The sequence below is a fragment of the Mixophyes fleayi genome, chromosome 2, assembly GCF_038048845.1.
Source record: "Mixophyes fleayi isolate aMixFle1 chromosome 2, aMixFle1.hap1, whole genome shotgun sequence".
In the NCBI taxonomy this organism is placed as follows: domain Eukaryota; kingdom Metazoa; phylum Chordata; class Amphibia; order Anura; family Limnodynastidae; genus Mixophyes; species Mixophyes fleayi.
Genome location: NC_134403.1, coordinates 133,515,624 through 133,536,313, shown reverse-complemented (window position 1 = coordinate 133,536,313; position 20,690 = coordinate 133,515,624). Strand labels below are relative to the sequence as shown.

At 41.0% G+C, this 20,690-nt stretch overlaps 1 protein-coding gene across 1 annotated transcript in view; it reads right to left on the bottom strand.

The window, feature by feature from the left end:
- The window catches only part of MYO16 (myosin XVI), a 234,011-nt gene that overhangs the window by 12,972 nt on the left and 200,349 nt on the right, over positions 1-20,690 (bottom strand). The window contains exon 32 of the mRNA XM_075200000.1: positions 13,467-13,613. Coding sequence (XP_075056101.1) covers positions 13,467-13,613 — 147 coding nt within the window. The remainder of the gene's footprint in view (positions 1-13,466; positions 13,614-20,690) is intronic.

Here is a 20,690-nt window from a genome sequence, read left to right as displayed (position 1 = left end):
TGCCCCATCTCCTCATCCACATTGCTGCACCCCTCTCCTCATCCACATGCTGACCTCTTATCACACGCTGTCCCCCTCTCCTCCACCACACGCTGCCCCTCACCTCATCCACTTCACTGCCCCCTCTCCTCCATCATATGCCGGCCCCCTCTCCTCATCCACATCGCTGCCCCCTCTCTCCTCATCCACATCGCTGACCCCCTCTCCTCATGTACACTGCTACCCCCCTCTCCTTTTTCAACCTTGCTGTCCCCTACATTATTTATTTACCTTTCTATGACCTTCTTTCCTTCTCTTCTTCTGTCTTCTTCTCTTCAGTCTTCTCTTCTTGCTGTCTCTGTGTGAGTGTCCACTCTGCACGCTCCTCACTGACAGTGTCCAGATGTGATGACGTCACGCCCGACACTGTCAGTGAGAAGGGAGCAGAGGGTAGGGGAAGGAGGGCACCGGGCACCTCCGGGTTTTTTACTAAAAAAATTTTTTAGTGCTGGCGGACAAACAGGGATGACAGGCGGGTGGGAATCCCCTTACTCTTGTCTGTGGGTGACTTTACTGCTGAAGGAACTGTATAATTGACTCCTGACCCTGTTGTTAGTGAAGTGATTTGGGCCTGTCTATCACTGGCAATTCATCATTTGCCCGTGTGTTCCTGGCACTGAACCCTGGATGAGGATTTGGCTTCAACTCTATTATTCCAAACTTTGTTTACAGCCTTTGTTCGATATCCTCTGGATGGTAAGATCTCATGGGCAGGGTCCTCTCTATGCCTCATATCTACCTACATCCCTGAGATCATGTCTTATGCTTAATCGTGTGCTATTAATCCCTCACTCGCATGGAATTTGTACTTGTACTTGTATTTGTCGTTATTACTAGCTCATGACTTTCCATGCATGTGTTATTATAAGTTAATTATATTCATATACATCATATCTGTTCATATCTGGTATTACAGCAGCTAATAAATGATGATGATTATAATGTTCATCCTTCTTTAAAACGGCCAACATAGAGATCTGACTGTTTATTAAGCATTTTATATCCATACAGTCTTTCCTTAACTTTGCCATTTGTGAGTTGGAAATGTTTCTCTCCCAAATATTTAAGTAACAACTTGAGAAATCAACCGTCGACATTCTTAAAGTGAATATAACTAGTGATTTTATCCTTGGTATCTATTTTAGTATGTGTGGTGGTCGAGTACTGATGGGAATCCTTCCCTTACCTTGTCCTCCAGACACGAGTCAGGTTCTTTTCTGTTCGGATATCCGGTGGTCAGGAGATAAATACTTCAATGAAAGGGACAAGGATTGGTCAAACAACTTGGGTTTATTGAGAATGCGGTAAGGATAGTTTCGGTAAGACACTGCGCCACTGACCCCTTCAGCTCAATAGTAATGACAAAATAATGCGTCTGATCAGCATAGAGCACAATAGCATTTAACATATGACATACACCTGGTGAGTATAAGGCAGAATAACGATGACATCTTCAATATTAATAAATCAATTCTTAGGTAAATCACATAACATTAACATCCATCTCAACATTTGGTGCACCAATATTATCCCCTGTAACGTTACCATATTTTCCACTCAGTCCTGGGCTGACCTGTGCACAGGAATTTGGTAGTGTTCCAATGTCCTGCAGAGGTTTTCATCAAGGGTTAAGTAGTATAGTACAAAGCAGGGCTGTTGCTCATTTCAGCCACAAGATGGCGCTGTTCTCTCAACAGTCAATGAATCTCTATCAGCACATGTGCTCTGCAACAGGATATGGTGTCCAGATATTAGCACGCACACAGGATATAGCTGAAATGACCGTCTTAATTGTTCCCTGCAGCCTGTGTAAAGGTATGATCTGGGGGAAAAGCTCTCACAATCCTTCCTTGTACAAGAATGCAATGTCAGTTTTGGATAGATTCTCTCATCACTCTTCCCTCTGACACTGGGGTGTGTGCAGTACACTGCAGGCTAGGGTTTTACCTTGAGACGGTTCTGCAGTTAGTGGAGACTGTCTTTGGCGCCCCGCTGCGTGTCCCCAGCTGTTCTCCTTCCGCTTTGCTGGCAATGTTACAGTTCTGGCAGCAGCTTATCTTCTCTCTGCTCGGCTGCACGTCCTCCCCCTTGTTCCTTCTACCATGCTGCTCTCTCTCACTCCTCCTTCCTGCACATCCTCTTCCTGTTACTCCCCCAGCCAATCAGGGCCTTCATCCTCCTCCTGTCAATCACTCCTGGGCACAAGTTTTCAGGAGCACAATTAACCCCTTGTAGCCCTGCATTTTAAAAGCGTTTATGCACTCCTCTGTGCTGTTCAACAGGGCTTTGGGGTACCACATATGTCTCAAATTAAGTACAAAAATTAAGTTTTTCCTCTTGAAAAGTAGAGGTGAATTTAAGATTAAAATCATAAAGTAAAATCTTCCATAGAGCTAACCAAAACACAAAATATCTTCAATTAAAGTTTTATGTGGCATGATATGTTTTGCAAAAGAATTCACTTCAAACATGATATCACTTTCCCAGCACCCCATAAATATATAATAATAGAAATAATACTTTTAGGTGTATGTTTATTATGTACTGTATACACTGCTCACTTATTAGGCTACTATACTGTATACTATACTGTATACCGTATGTTTAATAGGAGTTAAGTAAGCATTTTCTGGTAACTCTTTCTCTAAATTATTGTACAAGTACAAATTTGAGAAGGGCTAATTTTGCAACATAAATTCATGTGTTTTTTTTTTATACACACAGATCATGTTCCCAAAATAAGTTCAGCAACACGCCTGCTGACTTTATTTCCTAATATACAATCTTTTGAAGTGTCGTGTAAATAAGGATAAGGTTGGTAATGTTTAATCTACAAGGCAAATTACACTAATTTTAGCAATGGACGTCACTAGATGCTTAAACCCTATGATGCCTATTTTAACTCAAGGATGTTCAAATAAAAAGTAAGCAATAGTTTGAAATATTAATTACGGTAAGAAAAGCGTGGAGTTTACTGAATGCTGCCATTTCAGGACTCAAAAAATCTATTCCATAAATTAAATAGAGCAAAATTACTTTTCCTGTATTGTTTTTTATTTTCCGTACATTACAGCACTGAGAAAAACTGCCATATGTTATAACATGGATATATTGAAAATTACAATAATTATTATCATCATCATCTATTTATGGGAGCTATCTCTTGAAAATTAGAAATACATCACAGTAGCTTTAGTTATGGAAGATGCATTTTAAGAAAAAACAAATGTAATCAACAAAGCAAACCAAAAAGGCCATTTAATGTACAACTCAATGCTTCACATGTATTCATCATCATCATCATCACCATTTATTTATATAGCGCCACTAATTCTGCAGCGCTGTACAGAGAGCTCACTCACATCAGTCCCTGCCCCATTGGAGTTTATACTCTAAATTCCCTAACATACACATACACAGATTGAGAGAGACTAAGGGCAGTTTAATGGCAGCCAATTAACCAAGAACTGGAACACCCGGAAGAATCCCACGCAAACGTGGGGAGAATATACAAACTCCACAAACATAAGGCCATGGTCAGGAATCAAGCTCATAACCCCAGTGCTGTGAGGCAGAAGTGCTAGCCACTAAGCCATCTTGCTGCCCATTATTATACTACAATAATATTGGCATCTAAAAAACTATAAAACACTCTGATTATGTATCCAAGTGTGCTTTATAGTATGTGCTGCTGGCTGTGAAATCTTTACAGCTCATCTGTATGACCCACTCTGACCCACCTCTTCACCCTCTTAGGATCCCCAAGTTAGCACACCAATTTTCCCTTTGAAAATGGTGGGATGGTTTTAAATATTAAACATTATCCACCCATGCTGTAAAATGTTTCTCGTCTCTATAACCCTCAGTGCAATACACATAGTTGTCCAAGTTCCAAACTCTCACAGGTTGTTCATCCAACAAGATGGTCTAAACCAATAAAAAAAATGCATTGTGTCTTAGGCAAGGTGTGGCATACAGTTTTTCTGCTGCCTCTCTCTGGTCAAGCGTATGTGTGTTAATATCTGTAAACTGCACTTAGGCTTCACTCAAGCTTTACTATTACAATTTCACTTGCATGACAGGTACATTTTAATTTTTCCACAAACATTGTCTCACTATATTCAATATGGCTCATTTTAAATAGAAACTGATGAGTGTTTGCATGTGTCTTCTGCTCAATCCTAAAGTCCACAATCTGCTTGCTTTAAGAGGTTGAAGGACTAGGCAATACATGTGGAATATCCTTTTCAGCTAATATATGTTAGAAACCAAGCGAAAAATTGCCATCTCTACCTATGTTTGATCATCTGCTAGATACACTCAAGTAGGGATGAGCGCACTCGGATTTATGAAATCCGAGCCCACCCGAACGTTGCGGATCCGAGTCGGATCCGAGACAGATCCGGGTATTGGCGCCAAATTCAAAAGTGAAACTGAGGCTCTGACTCATAATCCCGTTGTCGGATCTCGCGATACTCGGATCCTATAAATTCCCCGCTAGTCGCCGCCATCTTCACTCGGGCATTGATCAGGGTAGAGGGAGGGTGTGTTAGGTGGTCCTCTGTGCTGTTTAGTTCTGTGCTGTTTAGTTCTGTGCTGTGCTGTGCTGTGCTGTGCTGTGTTCTGCAGTATCAGTCCAGTGGTGCTGTGTGCTGTGCTCTGTCCTTCTGAGGTCAGTGGTGCTGCTGGGTCCTGTGCTGTGTCCTGTTCAGTCCAGTGGTGCTGTGTCCTGTGCTCTGTGCTTCTAAGGGCATAGTTATTTCCCCAATATTCCCCTGTGTTTAAAAAAATAAAAAAATTTTTTTTTAAAAAATACCAAAAACTACTTTAATTTTTTTTAATTACCACAAAATTTGCACAACCAATCCTGCAGTATAAGCCCATTGGTACTGCAATATTACCAAGTTCACACATTCAGCAGTAAAAGTCCAGTGGTACTGCAATATTACAAAGTTTACACATTCTGCAGTATCAGTCCAGTGGTGCTGTGTCCTGTGCTCTGTCCTGCTGAGTTCCGTAGTGCTGCTGGGTCCTGTGCCGTGTCCTGTTCAGTCCAGTGGTGCTGTGTCCTGTGCTCTGTGCTTCTAAGGGCATAGTTATTTCCCCATTATTCCCAAGTTTTTAAAAAATAAAAAAAAAGTAAAAAAAAATAAAAAATTTAAAAAAAAAAAAAAATATATAATAATTATAACCAAATTTGCAAAACCAATCCAGCAGTATAAGTCCATTGGTACTGCAATATTACCAAGTTCACACATTCTGCAGTATCAGTCCAGTGGTGCTGTGTCCTGTGCTCTGTCCTGCTGAGTTCCGTAGTGCTGCTGGGTCCTGTGCCGTGTCCTGTTCAGTCCAGTGGTGCTGTGTCCTGTGCTCTGTGCTTCTAAGGGCATAGTTATTTCCCCACTATTCCCAAGTTTTTTAAAAATAAAAAAAAAGTAAAAAAAAAAAAAAAATTAAAAAAAAAATAAATATATAATAATTATAACCAAATTTGCAAAACCAATCCAGCAGTATAAGTCCATTGGTACTGCAATATTACCAAGTTCACACATTCTGCAGTATCTTGTGCTACATATAATGGAGACCAAAAATTTGGAGGATAAAGTAGGGAAAGATCAAGACCCACTTCCTCCTAATGCTGAAGCTGCTGCCACTAGTCATGACATAGACGATGAAATGCCATCAACGTCGTTTTCCAAGCCCGATGCCCAATCTCGTAGTACCGGGCATGTAAAATCCAAAAAGCCCAAGTTAAGAAAAAGTAGCAAAAAGAGAAACTTTAAATCATCTGAGGAGAAACGTAAAGTTGCCAATATGCCATTTACGACACGGAGTGGCAAGGAACGGCTTAGGCCCTGGCCCGTGTTCATGACTAGTGGTTCAGCTTCACCCACGGATCTTAGCCCTCCTCCTCCTCCCCCCCCTACAAAAAATTGAAGAGAGTTATGCTGTCAGCAACAAAACAGCAAACAACTCTGCCTTCTAAAGAGAAATTATCACAAATCCACAAGGCGAGTCCAAGGATGTTGGTGGTTGTCAAGCCTGACCTTCCCATCACTGTACGGGAAGAGGTGGCTCGGGAGGAGGCTATTGATGATGTAGCTGGCGCTGTGGAGGAACTTGATGATGAGGATGGTGATGTGGTTATTGTAAATGAGGCACCAGGGGGGGAAACAGCTGATGTCCATGGGATGAAAAAGCCCATCGTCATGCCTGGTCAGAAGACCAAAAAATGCACCTCTTCGGTCTGGAGTTATTTTTATCCAAATCCAGACAACCAATGTATGGCCATATGTAGCTTATGTAAAGCTCAAATAAGCAGGGGTAAGGATCTTGCCCACCTAGGAACATCCTCCCTTATACGTCACCTGAATAACCTTCATAGTTCAGTGGTTAGTTCAGGAACTGGGGCTAGGACCCTCATCGGTACAGGGACACCTAAATCCCGTGGTCCAGTTGGATACACACCAGCAACACCCTCCTCGTCAACTTCCTCCACAATCTCCATCAGATTCAGTCCTGCAGCCCAAGTCAGCAGCCAGACTGAGTCCTCCTCAATACGGGATTCATCCGAGGAATCCTGCAGCGGTACGCCTACTACTGCCACTGCTGCTGTTGCTGCTGTTAGTCGGTCATCTTCCCAGAGGGGAAGTCGTAAGACCGCTAAGTCTTTCACAAAACAATTGACCGTCCAACAGTCGTTTGCCATGACCACAAAATACGATAGTAGTCACCCTATTGCAAAGCGTATAACTGCGGCTGTAACTGCAATGTTGGTGTTAGACGTGCGCCCGGTGTCCGCCATCAGTGGAGTGGGATTTAGAGGGTTGATGGAGGTATTGTGGCCCCGGCACCAAATTTACTACCGGGGCCACTCCACTGTGCAGTCCATATTTAGGTGTATCAGATATTAAACAACGGTGACAGTTGATGCCCAATTTTTTAATTATATTGTGGCCTCTGTACCAAATTGTGTACCGGGGCCACCACACTACGCACTCCAGATACTTGTTTGGTGGAATTCAGACCAGTTGAGGGTTTTATTATTATATTGTGTGGACCACTCTATCTATACCACACTACAACTCTATACCACTCTATTTCATACTTTAATTCTATTTCATACTTTAATTCTATTTCATACTTTAATTCTATTTCATACTTTAATTCTATGACTAATTACCATAAAGAGGAACAAAATAAACCAATTTTACCAAAAGTATAATATGACTTAGACTTACAAACACTACACTTGAAAGATCGTGCCTTTAAATGAAAAAGTCAGTCTTCATTGCACGACTATGTGCAACAGGGACAGTTTTTTGGGTTTACAAAGTCAAACAATAACACTTTGACCCTGTCTGTCTGGGATCTCAATGACGAATTGTCTGTACCATGTTTGGAGGAGGTATTGTGGCCCCGGTATCAAATTGGGTACCGGGGCCACCCCACTATGCAGTCCAGATACTTGTTTGGTGGAATTCTGACACGTGGAGGGTTTTTTAATTATATTGTGGCCTCGGTACCAAATTGTGTACCGGGGCCACCACACTACGCAGTCAAGATAGATAGATGCGTATCATAGATAAAGTACATTCAGTGGTGTGGGGCAAATTGAAAAATATTCAAAATGCACTGACATTATCAAAAACAAGAGGTTGTCACACGCTAAAACTCCAACATGTATATGATGGAGAGGATGGAGGAGCAGCCGTATGTGTAGTGTAATGCAGACCTGTTGAAGGTTTTTTATATATTTTATTGTGGTGCCCAGTGCCCACTCCTCTACGCAGTCCAGGTACATTTATTGGTGCGATTCATAAAAGTTCAGGGTTTTTAAGATATTGTGGTGACCCACTCCTCTACGCAGTCCAGGTACATTTATTGGTGCGATTCATAAAAGTTCAGGGTTTTTAATATATTGTGGTGACCCACTCCTCTACGCAGTCCAGGTACATTTATTGGTGCGATTCATAAAAGTTCAGGGTTTTTAATATATATTGTGGTGACCCACTCCTCTACGCAGTCCAGGTACATTTATTGGTGCGATTCATAAAAGTTCTGGGTTTTTAAGATATTGTGGTGACCCACTCCTCTACGCAGTCCAGGTACATTTATTGGTGCGAATCATAAAAGTTCAGGGTTTTTAATATATATTGTGGTGACCCACTCCTCTACGCAGTCCAGGTACATTTATTGGTGCGATTCATAAAAGTTCAGGGTTTTTAATATATATTGTGGTGACCCACTCCTCTACGCAGTCCAGGTACATTTATTGGTGCGATTCATAAAAGTTCTGGGTTTTTAAGATATTGTGGTGACCCACTCCTCTACGCAGTCCAGGTACATTTATTGGTGCGAATCATAAAATTTCAGGGTTTTTAATATATATTGTGGTGACCCACTCCTCTACGCAGTCCAGGTACATTTATTGGTGCGATTCATAAAAGTTCAGGGTTTTTAATATATATTGTGGTGACCCACTCCTCTACGCAGTCCAGGTACATTTATTGGTGCGATTCATAAAAGTTCTGGGTTTTTAAGATATTGTGGTGACCCACTCCTCTACGCAGTCCAGGTACATTTATTGGTGCGAATCATAAAAGTTCAGGGTTTTTAATATATATTGTGGTGACCCACTCCTCTACACAGTCCAGGTACATTTATTGGTGCGATTCATAAAAGTTCAGGGTTTTTAATATATATTGTGGTGACCCACTCCTCTACGCAGTCCAGGTACATTTATTGGTGCGATTCATAAAAGTTCTGGGTTTTTAAGATATTGTGGTGACCCACTCCTCTGACGCAGTCAAGGTACATTTATTGGTGCGATTCATAAAAGTTCAGGGTTTTTAAGATATTGTGGTGACCCACTCCTCTACGCAGTCCAGGTACATTTATTGGTGCGATTCATAAAATTCAGGGTTTTTAATATATTGTGGTGACCCACTCATCTACGCAGTCCAGGTACATTTATTGGTGCGATTCATAAAAGTTCAGGGTTTTTAATATATATTGTGGTGACCCACTCCTCTACGCAGTCCAGGTACATTTATTGGTGCGATTCATAAAAGTTCTGGGTTTTTAAGATATTGTGGTGACCCACTCCTCTACGCAGTCCAGGTACATTTATTGGTGCGAATCATAAAAGTTCAGGGTTTTTAATATATATTGTGGTGACCCACTCCTCTACGCAGTCCAGGTACATTTATTGGTGCGATTCATAAAAGTTCTGGGTTTTTAAGATATTGTGGTGACCCACTCCTCTACGCAGTCCAGGTACATTTATTGGTGCGAATCATAAAAGTTCAGGGTTTTTAATATATATTGTGGTGACCCACTCCTCTACGCAGTCCAGGTACATTTATTGGTGCGAATCATAAAAGTTCAGGGTTTTTAATATATATTGTGGTGACCCACTCCTCTACGCAGTCCAGAAAGATACCTTGTTGCAACGTTTTGGACTAATAACTATATTGTGAGGTGTTCAGAATACACTGTAAATTAGTGGAAATGCTTGTTATTGAATGTTATTGAGGTTAATAATAGCCTAGGAGTGAAAATAAGCCCAAAAACTTGATTTTTAAACTTTTTATGTTTTTTTGCAAAAAAATCCGAATCCAAAACCTTAAATCCGAACCGAGACCTTTCGTCAAGTGTTTTGCGAGACAAATCCGAACCTCAAAAATAACGAAAATCCGGATCCAAAACACAAAACACGAGACCTCAAAAGTCGCCGGTGCACATCCCTACACTCAAGTGCCTGGACCATTGCGGTCTCATTCTCTGATGTCAGCAGTTTTATAATTTTATAGTGCTAAATGTAATTTGCACTGTGCAATTTAAACCCACTGATATGGGGAAATCCATATAGTCAAACAGCAGCCACACCTGCGACAAGATAGGAGAGAATGTTTAGTTTCTGGATACTGTTAAATATAATCTACTAGACAGGGCATCTAGCAAACATTCAAATATAGGAAGACATTTAAAATGCAAAAAATTACAGTTTTGGGTCTCTACACTATATTTAATTTAAAAGGTCAATACAAGTAGAAGAATAAAAAAAAAAACACCTGCTCCATCCCGTCAATAACATGGCCACACAGAGATTGATACATACATAGCATGCACAGGGTGAAAGATGCACAGCCATTTCTAGCATTACAGAAGTGCTCTTTCTGGGTAAGTATTAAAGGGAAGTGTGATTAACGACTGTTACAGGTCAGGACCTACTGCATACTTGCCAAGGGAGACTCCCGCATGAGTCTCACGGACTCCCAGGAGAGTGTGGCAATCTCCGGTATCTGCCCACTTCCTAGTGAAGTGGGCAGAATTAGGTCCAAAACGCCGCAATTCACCGGGAATCGCTGCATTCTGCCCCGCCCCCTGCTGTAAAATGACACGTTTGCGTCATTACATCATGGGGGCGGGTCCAAAATTATGCGAATTTTGGAGCCCTGCCCCCCCATCACGCCCACCTCCCCCGGCAAGCTCCCGGAAGCCAACTTTAGAAAGTTGGCAAGTATGACCTACTGTATATACTGCACATACCTAACCATATTGCCAACTGAAAATAGGAAAAATTAGACCATGATATGATAATCCCAAACCCTACCCACATCTACAGATTGTTAAATTATTTAGAAGGATACATATTAATAGCACACATACACTGACTGTCAGTTCTTATAATTTCATATTTAATATATGGACACATTTAATATAATCATTTTGAAAATAACCACACAAAAGAAAGCTTTACAGAGGTAATGAAATACTAAAGCTAAAGACTGGCCTATGCCTATGACATAGTTTATTGCTTTATTTTTATTTTAGAATTAACACACATTATAATTAATAAGTATATCCCTTAGGATAGTTTGCTATGGAATTACACTATTAAACATGTTAAATTATTGTCTGTTCTATTTTCATTGCCGAGATACATGCAATATAACAACTACGTGTGCAGTATTCTGTGAACAATACTGAGTTGGGCATTGCAGTGTTCAAAGACGTCAAAGCAATTTATGCTAACTACAATTCATGGTCTTTCATATCAATGTAAATCCTAGATTTAAGGCCACAGCATCAGTGATCCATCTGTCTCTCTCTATGAATGGAACCTAGATAAGACGCATTATCAAAATACGTAAAGTTTCCATGTGCTCAAAAGTTCATTGAAGTGCGTCAACACAGATAAGTGACTTTAAGTCAGAGCCAATGCAATTCGGAAAGATAAATTAAACTGTTGATTACATTCTGAAATTTTCCTTTGCACACACTTGGGTAAACACTTTGCTATCACTATCACAACTAGGTACATACAGAAACCTTTGTTAAGGTAAACATAACATCATCAGTGACATACTCATTTTGATATTCGATTTTATAAGCATTACAGGTAACCTACAAGCATCCTTTTTTTTTTTGTGTCATTACTATCTTTTACTATTTATATAAAAATAACCAAATACTTCCACCCAAATGATCACCTAAATACTAGATCTTCAACAGAGCATTTATCTAGTGATAATCACCAGCACATATATTGCAGATATTATGACAGATGTTTTCTACACACTTAGGTGAAGTCTCCTACGTGATTTTTTTTAAAATTTTGATAGTGTAGAGTGAACGGCACTCTTAAAGTGATATAATATTCCCTTAGGGTTCAGGTACACGAGCCCCAGTTTGGACACCTGCAAAATTATTAAATGGTAACTGGGCATGAGGTGATCTAGATATCAAAGTTCCTTCAATGATATCTATGCAATCCACTACAAGCAGAAGGGGGAGACTGAGATGGATTAACAGTGGGATATAGCGCAGTTCAGTGCAGGTTTAGGCTTCCTGTGGCTCATTTGCTTTTGTAGAACAACAAGATTCAGCATACATTGGCAAGGCATTCTGGCACTTGTAATTCCACAATAGTTGTAAAGCCATACATTGTCTGAGCTTGTTCTAAATTAGATAATTATAATACATTTCTGTGAACTCATGGGGTATGAGGTTCATATTAAGTGCAACTACTTTCTGAAATATGATCATTCTGAGGATTATGACATTTAATAATGTAATGCAGGAAGACAGTAGAGAATGTTTGCAAACCTACTGTATTTTATGTTGTTATACCAATAAGGAACATCATGGAGCCTGGAGCAGGCAGCTACCAACAAAGCACCTAGAAGGCTTCAGGACCTGGCATGTAAACCTCAAAAGGACACTAGATCAGACTGGCCTCAATCCAGCAGCAGCACTGATGTCAGCAGGATGCAAGAGAAATTGAATGAAAAGGTTACACAGCATGTTTATAGCTTAACTCATACACACCTCCCGATAGTCCTGATTTTGGCAGGACAACCCGACTTGCAGGATGCATCGGGGGTGGGACTAACCATATGTGGGTGGAGCTTTACTTAAACATGTACATTTGTGTGTGGGGGTGTGTGGATTGAATGGGGTGTGGCTTATTTTGTCCCAATTTCAAGATTTTAAGTGTTGTAAAGGATGACATTATTATTATTATAGTAGCTCTTTTACATTTCCATGGTGGAAATTTTTTCTTGTTTTTCTTACACCTATTTGCAGTCTTCCCTGAAAAGAATCATTTTATTCTATATATTCTATATTCTCTGTATATGCTGGTCACACCTCCTCCAGCTTTGTGGCAGCGTGTACTACCATTGGTTTATCCAGGACAGGGCCCTTCATGCCTCAGTCAGACTTTGCCTTGGGAGGGGGGATTACAAAATTTTAATATGGGTCCTACAAATGTCTAGTTACATGCCTGTATGTAAAATTACTTGTAAAATATATGCTTATATTTGGTGAGCAGTGATGTCACTTGTGTCACATGACTGATTTTGAAAGTGTTCCATGGTAGAATGTATAGGTCAGTCAGTGCAGGTAAAGCACATCTGGATATAAGGATCCTCTTATACAATCAGTGTGATTGGTTTCAAATGTAATCGTGAATTATCAGGAATAATATATCCCCTTATGTAGAATATGAAATTAGTAGTCAGACTTCCATGACCTGCATAAAAGCACTGCACTTGTGACTTCTCATATATTATTACAGTGGTATCACTTTCTTGAGACCATTAGGCTGTCTACCCACCTCCACCAAAAATGATGCTTTTACCAGTATTGTTTTTACACTAGTAACCATGTAAGTAGCATGGAAATGCCACTGACCCCATACCCAATTACACTTGCACTCTGGTGTGGTAGTAACACATGGAGTTGTTTGGATGTTGCCCGCTCTGTCTCTTGAAAGTGAATGTGTCCTCCATTGACCGTCTACCATCACATGGAAGTGATCTACTATGTACTTCAATTTACACTCACAAAAAAAACAGTTATGAGTGTACTGCTTTCTAGTTTCCTTTAAGTTTATGTTTAAGTTTGAGTGAACTCACCGGTAGTTACAGAATTTCCATTCTCACAAGGTAGGCAGGTGGATAAAGTGCTTGATGGCTGGTTGTCTTGATTATTTGCATTAGTATCTTGAGTGTCTGGAATTGCAGCATCTTCCCCACTACTCGCATTCAGATTCATCTCAATACCTTTCAAATGAAAACAGTTTGGTGAATGGATGGACTGTAAGGGTAGCATGTTTTTTATCACAAATCCAGTAATGATCAACAACAAATGAGAGATGTTTACTTTTGGATTGATAATTATTTCCACTTAAATCAAGAGAAGATTCCCAAATGTCACCTATTAGACAACCATTGACAATACACAGGGCCTCATTTACAAAGCACGACACGGCCAAGCACAGATCAAAATCCTCTATGAAAGCGTTGTGCACCTTAATTTGCATAAAGGTGCATATATTTCTGCTAATAGGTATCAGATTACAGAGCACAATGTCAGAATTTGCAGAGGAGCAGAAGTTTGCACCAATCAATAGGGTCATGTAAGCAAAGTTAAGGTGCTTTTTGGTAAAAAGTTTGTAGAGCGAGATTACTAAAATGATATAGGGGAGAAGAGGGTGCATGTTAAGGTTGTTCTTTGCTGTGTGTAGTTGATCAGGGATATTTGCACTCTGTGAAAGGAATTGATGTTTTCACATTCTCTGAGCTGGTAGAGCTCTCATGCTAGTTTTGTAATGTGACTCATTTTGAGGTTTTGAGTTGTACTTGGGTGGAGAGGCGTATTTCTGGTTGCACTTTGCTTAATGAAAAACAACACTTGAAACACATAAAAGTGACACTTGCATTTGATGTCCCATTACTCTTGTGCTTAATTTAAGCCATAAACAAGTGTCGAAGTCAGCAAATTGGATAAAGTCATTTCAATTAATATTGAGCAAACTTGATTGTCTTTGTCTGAAATTATGCGTAGAGCACGCTACGGCGTGGAAGGGCGTATCCAGCCGCAACATGTGGCAATAAACAGTTTGTACACTGTTACACACATTCACACAAACATAAACATTTGTAAATAGTACACATTAATTGTAGTTGCAACACATAGTCATTTATGTCGAAATATAGTAGAATTCATGTTTAATATCATAAGTTATATGCATACTAGTGAAACCTATGGTTCAGGTTGAAGGAAATGTGTCATGTTTGATATCATATTAATCCCCTTTACATCAGCAGCTGTCCGGTGCATTCGGCGAAGAGATCGCACATTGCATACTCTAGTTATTGATATTAGGGAATAAACCTTTAATATGATTCTGACTGTAAAATGCTAATGGACTGGTTGTAATTGGAGTTATGGCGGGAAGAACAGAGCTCATCCCCTGGAGAGATGACCGACACCTTTGGATTCCTTCGATTAAACCAGCCTATGATCTACAACCCCTGGACCTTCCTTAAACCTGGACCAATAGAAGCAAGCCACATCATCTTCATTGTTTTACTGTATTTCTGTTTGCATGTAAGCATGAGCCTCACATCCAGTGAACAGACTTCTTGTCCACAGACTTCAGGATTGAATGACTGTTCGCTGGATCCAGAGCGCCTGCGATAAGTAACGGCTGTACTTATTATTATTTCGCTTGAATTACTCTGCTACTTTTTGAGAATAAATATTTGTGCATTGGAAACACAAATCAAGATTCGACAATCGTTATTGGATAGCGACAAAACGCTCTTAACAATTTGGGGGCTCGCGGAGGAGGTTTCGTTGCCGGAAGATACGCAAGATCAACGGATTACTGTTCTGCAACAAAGGGTGGAGACGCGTCATATACGGGTAAGAACGCAATGTGTTCAAAACCTGAATTTTACTCTGTGTTGTGAAACCGAATGTCCGTTTTGTATAATCTGAAGGTGCGCTAACTAGAATCTAGGGACAAAAGAGAAAACTGTTTCTTTTTCTGTCATATTGCATTTTGATATTTGTATTGCATAGCGTATGTGTACTTCCTGCTTAGCGTATGTGAACTTCCGGTAGATTTGCCACGTGGTTAAACAATCGTTTTGATAATTATTATATGTGCATAGTGTAATAACTTGTGAAAGCCTCTGAGACATTATTACTTTTGTTGGGAACTTTTGATTTTCTGCGCAGAAAAGGTTATATAGTGTGTGATTTTGTAACGTAAATACACTGTTTTATTGTTGATGTGCTCAGTTGCTGTCTGACGAGGCAGGTTGCCCAACTGAAGGACGGTATACGGGGCAGGTATACCGGGAGCGAAAACAAAGGAAGTTTTTCGCGCGCGCTCCCAATAGTAATCGCAATGTTTATTTATAGTTAGTATTTGTAAGCGTTGCGATTGGACCGCACTGCAAGGAAAGCCATGATTGTGACTTGGGAAGGCAGTGGGGAGGAATTATATTGGAAAGGCTGGTTGATTGTATCGACTTTGTTCTACCAGTTGTAATAAACTCAACAGATTTTTGTGGTTTAGCCAGGGTATCGAGGAGCTGATAGCCCTTGGGTCCCACAGTGATATTTTCTGTGTTAGGGGTCCTCGTTTGGTACGAGAGGAAGCCAGTGGACGCGGCTTGAGCAAATACGTCAACGGCCAGTAAGAGATCTCTAGCGGTAGAGTGTTTGTAGCAAAGGGTTGAAATTGTTTGTGGAAGTGTGGCCTGCATAGACTGGTACTGTTCAACATGGGTGCTAAGCATACGCTAGAGATGGCCAGTGTACTGCCTAAGGAAGGGCCTATTGGTTCAGCACGGTTTCTTATGTGCAAGAAATATGGTGCATACGCAACTGCGTATTGTGACACGTGGGTCGAGATGACCAAAGAGTGTGTTAGGCCTTTCCCAACAATAGGGAGTTTTAATGCAGAGGTACTAAATAACGTAAAAGATAAAGTGTGGTTCATTAAGTCAACGAAAGTGAGAAATAAACATAATGATTGTTTAAAATTGTGGCAAATGAAAGGCAACACGTGGCAGAGCAGCGAGTGCACAGCGAAAGTAGGCGTGGCGAAAAGCGCGCGCACAACGGAAGTAGCCATTGAGAAGCGTGGAGAACTCAGCGCAAGCGCGCCCCCACCACCCTATGTGGCGGGAGGAGTAAGTACAGCCGATATTAAAAATGAAAAAAAGGAAATTGCAAAGTTATATCCTGTTTTAAGTCAGTTTAAAGCAAGTGTTTCTGAAGAAGAGGATGAACCCACTGTAATTGCAGCCATTGCCCATGTTGTTAATATGTTAGAGGTTCAGCGTAAGTATGGAAAGGGGGCAATGGCTGAGATAGGTGAGAGTAGTGTGACCACTAGGAGAGATAACATTCAAAGTACTGAAGTAGCTAACCCTGAAGATAGTGAACCGGTGGGTATGTATTCAGTCCGCACAATATCAGTTCCCAATGGGAAGGTGGATAAGGATGGTGTAGTTCCTTTAAGAAATGTAACAATGCATTGTCCTTGGACTAGATCAGAATTACGTTCCATTATGACTGAATTCCCATATCCTAGAAAAGAGTTGGCTAAATGTCAGAGGTTTGTTAAAGACTTAGGAAATGCACACAAATAAACCAATAAGGATTGGCGTGTAGTGTTGAGGGCATGTCTTCCTCCCAATACTAACATTCAAAAATGTATTAAAGATTGTTTGTTGGAGGGAGACGATACCTTGACAGATGAGGTGAATCAAGAGAATATAGAACAAATTATCAAACATTTAGCCATCTATTTTCCAGTAGTAGTAAATTGGAGTAAAATTTTCACCATTAAGTAGAAAGATAGTGAAACAGCAGCAGATTACTTTATTAGAGCTATAGCAGCGATAACACGGTTCACTGGGATATCAAACATAGGTGAGGACCCACATCACAGGGAAGTAGCTGTAGGAGTACTAATGGATGGTCTTAGGGAAAATTTAAAAACCAGAGTACAAACCTCATTACCTAATTGGAGAGGCATTACAGTAGATTCCCTTAGGGAGTCTGCTGTGGATCATGATAAAAATATCTTTAGGATAAAGGTAGAGAAGAGTGATAGGTTGATGACGGTGAGTATACAGGCTCTAGAGGGGATGCATACACGACCACCAGCATACAACTCACATGATAAGAAACATAGATTGATCAGATGTTTCAACTGTAATGAAAAAGGACATGTTAGGAAGGATTGTAAAAAGGACAGATACAACCCTAGAGGTGGGACACATAGATATCCTCCAAGGAAGAATTCACATAGACTAGAAGACTCACACCTACCCGCGCATATTATAGCAACAAATGCTGTGCGGGAAAGCGATAGTCAGCGCTAGGGGTCAGGTCATACCTGTAGTCTACAACCAGTGAGGTTAACAGAGAGTCTGAGAGAAGAACCAACAATGATAGTTGACATAGCTGTTTGGAAACAAACTTTTCTTGTAGATACAGGGGCGGACAGATCTGTGATAACCTCTCCTTTCAATCTACAGGTGACCAGTAAAACTATTCCAGCTATGGGGGTAACGGGAAGAGTGTTACATTATCCTTCAACTAAGCCCACTGAAGTTACTATCGGGCCCCTGCATACCAAGCATTCGTTTCTCTTGGCTGCAGCGGCTCCTACTAACTTGCTGGGAAGAGACTTGTTATGTAAAATGGGATGTGTCATATACTGTACCCCAGATGGTGTGTTCTTAGATATACCAGAGAAGGTCGTGCATGAGGTACAGGATATCTTAGACACCCCTCAAAGGTTAATGTTGCACTCTACTGTTATAGAACAGAGTCCATCTCAAGTAAAGGGGATGTTGCTGGAAATACCGGGGTCCCTATGGACCAGAGATGGACAGGACACTGGATTAATGGCAAACGTAGCTCATGTGATGGTAAATCTAAAAAGTGGTAGGATAGCTCCAAAAATCCCACAGTATCCATTAACACCGGAGGTGGAACTAGGGGTATAACCTGTTATTGAGAGGCTGTTGCAACAAGGGATTTTAATTCGTACCTCCAGCACAGCAAATAGTCCCATTTTCCCTGTGAAGAAGAGTGGGGGGAGGGGCTATAGATTAGTCCAGGACTTAAGGGGAATTAATAAAGTGGTTGAGAGTCAATTCCCCGTAGTGCCTAATCCAGCTGTCATCCTCATGCAGATTCCACCGTCTGCTAGTCATTTCACTGTCATTGATCTATGTTCTGCTTTCTTCTCAGTCCCTCTTCACCCTGACTGCCAATACCTTTTTGCATTCTCCTACCGGGGGGTGCAATATACATGGACCAGACTCCCCCAGGGGTTCATTGACAGACCCAGTATTTTCTCTCAAGCCTTACATGACTGTTTACAAACTTTTCCAGCCTAGCAATGGGTCTGTTTTAATTCAATATGTGGACGATTTGTTGTTGTGCTCTGATTTTTTTATGTCATGTTTACATGATACTAAATTGTTGTTGCTCCATCTCTCGCAAACAGGGCACAAAGTGGCAAAGGATAAGTTACAGCCATGTCAGACTAAGGTCAAATACTTAGGGCACTGTCTTACCCAGGGGCTAAGACATCTGACAACTGACAGAATTGAGGCCATACAACACATGACTGTTAAACTCAGCTCAAACCAGACATGTTTCCTCAGCTAGATTCACAAAATAGGAACTAGCTCTGATGGCATCCTCAAACATCACCATCAAACGATGTAGCACCTTAAATCCAGCTACATACCTTCCATATGTGTCTCAAGAGACACAAAGGGTGGGAGGTGAGGAGACCCTGGGTGATGATGAGTTTGGCAAGAGTACTGATACGCATAATTGTATGGAATACCTGAACCAGACCTTTACTGCCAGGCCCGACATACATGACACCCTCTTAGAAAATGTAGATTTTACGTTTTATACAGACAGGAGTTGTCATAGACAGACAGAGACGGCAGAACTATGTACTGGTTACGCTGTTGTAGACGATCAGGATGTTGTAGAAGCTAAACCCCTTGGTCCACGTCACTCAGCCCAGGTGGCTGAACTAGTAGCATTAAGGAGAGACTGCGAGTTGGCAGAGGGTAAATCAGCTAATATATAAACTGACTCTAGGTACGCCTTCGGGGTAGTGCACGATTTTGGGGCCCTTTGGCATCTTAGAAACTTTATGACAGCAGCAGGTACGCCAGTGGCAAACTCACAACACATAAAAGGACTTCTGACAGCGATACAGTTACCCAGGACAGTAGCCGTTATAAAGTGTAAAGCCCATACCTCTAAAGAAGACCCGGTGTCATTGGGCAACAACAGGGCAGACAAAGCTGCTATATGGGCGGCAGGGCAATCTATGACTGTATCGACCGAGACTATAATGGTTTTTCAGGTATTAGACATGCAGAAATTAATTGAAATGCAAGATTTGTCTTCCCTGCAGCAAAGTGCGGTCTGGAAAGCGAAGGGAAGTGGTCAAGAGTCCTCAGGACTCTGGAGGGATGGACAAGGTAAGCCTGTAGCTCCCCGAACATACTATCCAAGTCTGGCTGAAGCAGCACATGGTCTGATTCACCTGGCTAAAGAAGGTATGTGCAAACTGGTGAGAGCATACTTGTGTGCTCCTGGATTTTCCTCTCAGGCTTGTAAGAAAGCAATGTCATGTCTTACTTGTTTGAGGAAAAATGTCGTGAAAACTGTTCCAACATCCCTCCTACAGACGGACCTTTTCAGGTAATACAAATTGACTATATCCAATTACCACCTTGCAGGAATCTAAAGTATGTGTTAGTATGTATTGATGTGTTTTCCGGTTGGGTAGAAGCATATCCGGCAGCCACTAATACTGCTGTGTTCACTGCAAAGAAAATTGTACAAGATTTTGTGTGTAGGTTCGGTATCCCTAGAATTATCGAAAGTGATAGGGCTACCCACTTTACTGGTGATATATTCCAAAATATGTGTAAACTCATGGGAAACAGTAGCAGACTTCACACCCCTTACCGACCACAAGCCAGTGGTAAGGTGGAAATAGTAAATGGTACTATTAAGAACAAGCTTGGTAAGGTAATGGCTGAAACTGGGTTAGCGTGGCCTGAAGCTTTGCCACTAGCCCTCCATAGCATCCGAACCACTCCTAGACCTCCTCTTAATCTGTACCCCTTTGAGATACTGTTCGGCCGACAACCTCATTTGATCGTGAGTCCGCAAGACGACTTAAAATGTAATAATGAAGTGACTGTGCAATATCTTAAAAAAATGAGCAGACAGCTAAAACAACAACAACAAAAAATCAAAATACTGTCACCTGGTATGCCAGA